The 2,755-nt window shown below is 39.5% G+C and overlaps 1 protein-coding gene across 1 annotated transcript; it reads left to right on the forward strand.

Annotated features, from left to right (window-relative positions):
* The first annotated feature begins 1,572 nt into the window (after positions 1 to 1,572).
* LOC113382086 lies at positions 1,573 to 2,487 on the forward strand. The gene has a single exon (XM_026620642.1). The coding sequence runs from the start codon at positions 1,573 to 1,575 to the stop codon at positions 2,485 to 2,487; it is 915 nt and encodes a 304-aa protein (XP_026476427.1).
* Positions 2,488 to 2,755: the final 268 nt, after the last annotated feature.

Below are 2,755 nucleotides of genomic sequence, written 5' to 3' on the forward strand. Positions count from 1 at the left end.
GTTGGAACGTTATGGGCACACAAGAAGAGGAGCTATGAAACTTGCCAATTGAATAAGGGCAGCATGGAATGTTACTCGTAGTTTTATACGATTTCAATTAATGAAAACTTGCAGTTTATAAAGTAAACGAAATAAAAAAACGTTATAGTAAGTACAAAACATCAAAAAGTGAGAATGATGCAAAAAAAAAATTACCTGAAATTGTATCGTTTTATAATGAAACTAAATTTTGGGTCACTGACTAACTAAATAAATGGTACGAAAGTACGTCAGATAAGGTTCCAAATCGTGATCACTTATTTCATACAGAACCACGATGGTTATCAAAAGGCGCCTGTTAAGATAGGTTTTATAAGCTGTTTACTTCGGTGTTGATGTTTTTGAAGAATACTAACAAAGATTTGCGACCCAAACTAATTCAGTACAAAAGTGACATCGCTTACTTGACCGATTTATTTAAAAAAATCAATGAATGCAATCTTCAACTCCAAGGCGATGAAATAAATTTAATTGAAACAAAATCTGTTATTTTTGCATTCATTACAAAACTGTTCATATACAAGCGAAACTTCGGACGAGGGAAATTAAGCCAGTTTCCAAACTTATCAGAAAAATAAAAAAAATAGCGACTAACATTCCTACTGTGATCGTTTGAATGCACAATAGAATGGATCTCCATTCAGATTTTCTAAACGATTTAAAAATATTTTGCAAATAAATATATCTGATTAGATATAGTAGAATATGGAATTTGGATGCTCTGCGAAGCAATATCAGGATACATTTGTAATTTTAAAGTGTATGCAGGAGCTGAAGCAACGCTACAAAACCATCCTATATTCTTACATAGGATTCCACCATCATATTTATATGGATAATAACTACAATAGCGTACACACAGCCGAATACCTCCTCCAGACAAATACAAGAATTTTGTGCAACAATTAGAGTAAACAGAGGGTATCTGCAGAATAACGATAAAAAACCTTACCTTGAAAGAACATAAAACCAAATTTGCACGAGTGGGAAACGTTTTTCTAAAAGTCTTCTTCGCAAAGCAAAAAAAAAACATCTTATTTAGTAAAGCTTATAAACAACTACTTGAACGACCATAAATTCCAAGTAAAAATCAGAGATTCCTTCTCTAGTGTTAATAAGGATATGGCGTCTCCCTACACCTAGCGGCGAGAGTAACAACCAGAAACGCCAATACCAACTTCATAGACACGTTGCGTGTGAAGAACGTCGCAAACTGTCAAGTTGGCGACGGCGCATCGTGCAACACTTGCGTGGGCTCGAGGGATGCGAAAATGCAATCTCACCCTCTTGTGCATAAACCCTGGGAAGAAGTGAAGATATAACCTAACCTAAATACATTTTATATCAGTGAAATACTTTATACTTATTTTGTTATTATAAATTAAACTTATATACACGTTATTCAGTTCTTTTAATTATAAATATAAATTATATATAGACCCAACATCTATATAAGTGGTGACCGCGACTGAGAAAACACGTGGCTGAATTCTGATCTTGATACTACAAGCGAGGTATACTATATCATTAATAATGTCTTCACCCGCAAACACTGAAGCCTCACAAGATCTAAATCGATCGCTCATCGATTTTGACGAAACTCAAGTTCGCACGCCATGTGCGAGCAACTCCAACCAAGTGAACAATGATTTAAAAACGGAACAAATTTACAACGTGGGCAGGCATACAATAACCCCGTTCATGGAAGATGCTCCTGATCTATGGTTCCTGTTGATTGAGACAGAGTTTCTTGGAGATAGGATCAAATCCGACCATGCGAAGTACACGGCGGTATTGCGTGCTCTGGACAGGTCCACTTTACACCTGGTAAGCGATGTGTTGCGAAGTCCGCCAACCGAAAATAAATACAACACGTTGAAGAGCATAATCCTAGACCGAGTATCCGAGTCGAGGTCAAAGCAAGTAGACAAATTGTTAACAAACGTTGTCCTAGGTGACAAAAAGCCATCCCAGCTACTACGGGAAATGATTGACCTGGCTCGGAGTGAAATCTCGGAGGATATCATCCATAAACTTTGGTTGGACAGACTCCCACAACACATCCGGCCTCTACTGCTTGTATCGAAAAACATTGGGCTACAAGCCATTGGCGAGATGGCAGACAGGCTTGTAGATACTTGTGGACTGCCATCATCGGTGATGGCCACAGCGAGCAGAGCACCTGAACCAAGAAGTGACCGCACCCAAGAAATTCTGCTTGCCATGATGCAGAAACTAAATGCCTTGACGACAGAAGTGGAGAATTTAAAACATAGCAGAGAACATGACGAGAGAAGCAGGACCAGAAGTCACTCCAGGCACAGGAGAGGGAGATCAAAGACGCCGTCCAAATCACAGCTATGCTTTTACCATAGCAGGTTTGGAGAGAAGGCTACCAAATGCATAGAACCCTGTTTGGTTAAGACTCTCCTGAAGCCGGAAAACTAAAGTCACCATCAACACCAGGAGCAAGTAATGATGGTGATATTAATTCTGTCTGTCCAGAGCTCCGACTATGTGTGACAGACAGAAAAACACGGATAAATTTTCTTATAGACTCTGGCTCCGTTCTCTCGATTCTTCCAACTAGCAAGCTTGCAACCGGTCGTGCCAAGGAAGAGCTTGTTCTGTATGCAGCCAATTCCAGCCGAATATCCACCTATGGAAAGCGGACTCTCGAGCTGGACCTTTCGCTGCGCAGACCCTTCACTTGGCA

This window comes from Ctenocephalides felis, unplaced genomic scaffold (assembly GCF_003426905.1).
Source record: "Ctenocephalides felis isolate EL2017-DRISC unplaced genomic scaffold, ASM342690v1 CF-g0.4_SCAFFOLD_03265, whole genome shotgun sequence".
Taxonomy (NCBI): domain Eukaryota; kingdom Metazoa; phylum Arthropoda; class Insecta; order Siphonaptera; family Pulicidae; genus Ctenocephalides; species Ctenocephalides felis.

Bases quoted from the DNA above. Each gene is read 5' to 3' on its own strand.
- LOC113382086 (XM_026620642.1), top strand. From the start codon at position 1,573: ATGTCTTCACCCGCAAACACTGAAGCCTCACAAGATCTAAATCGATCG.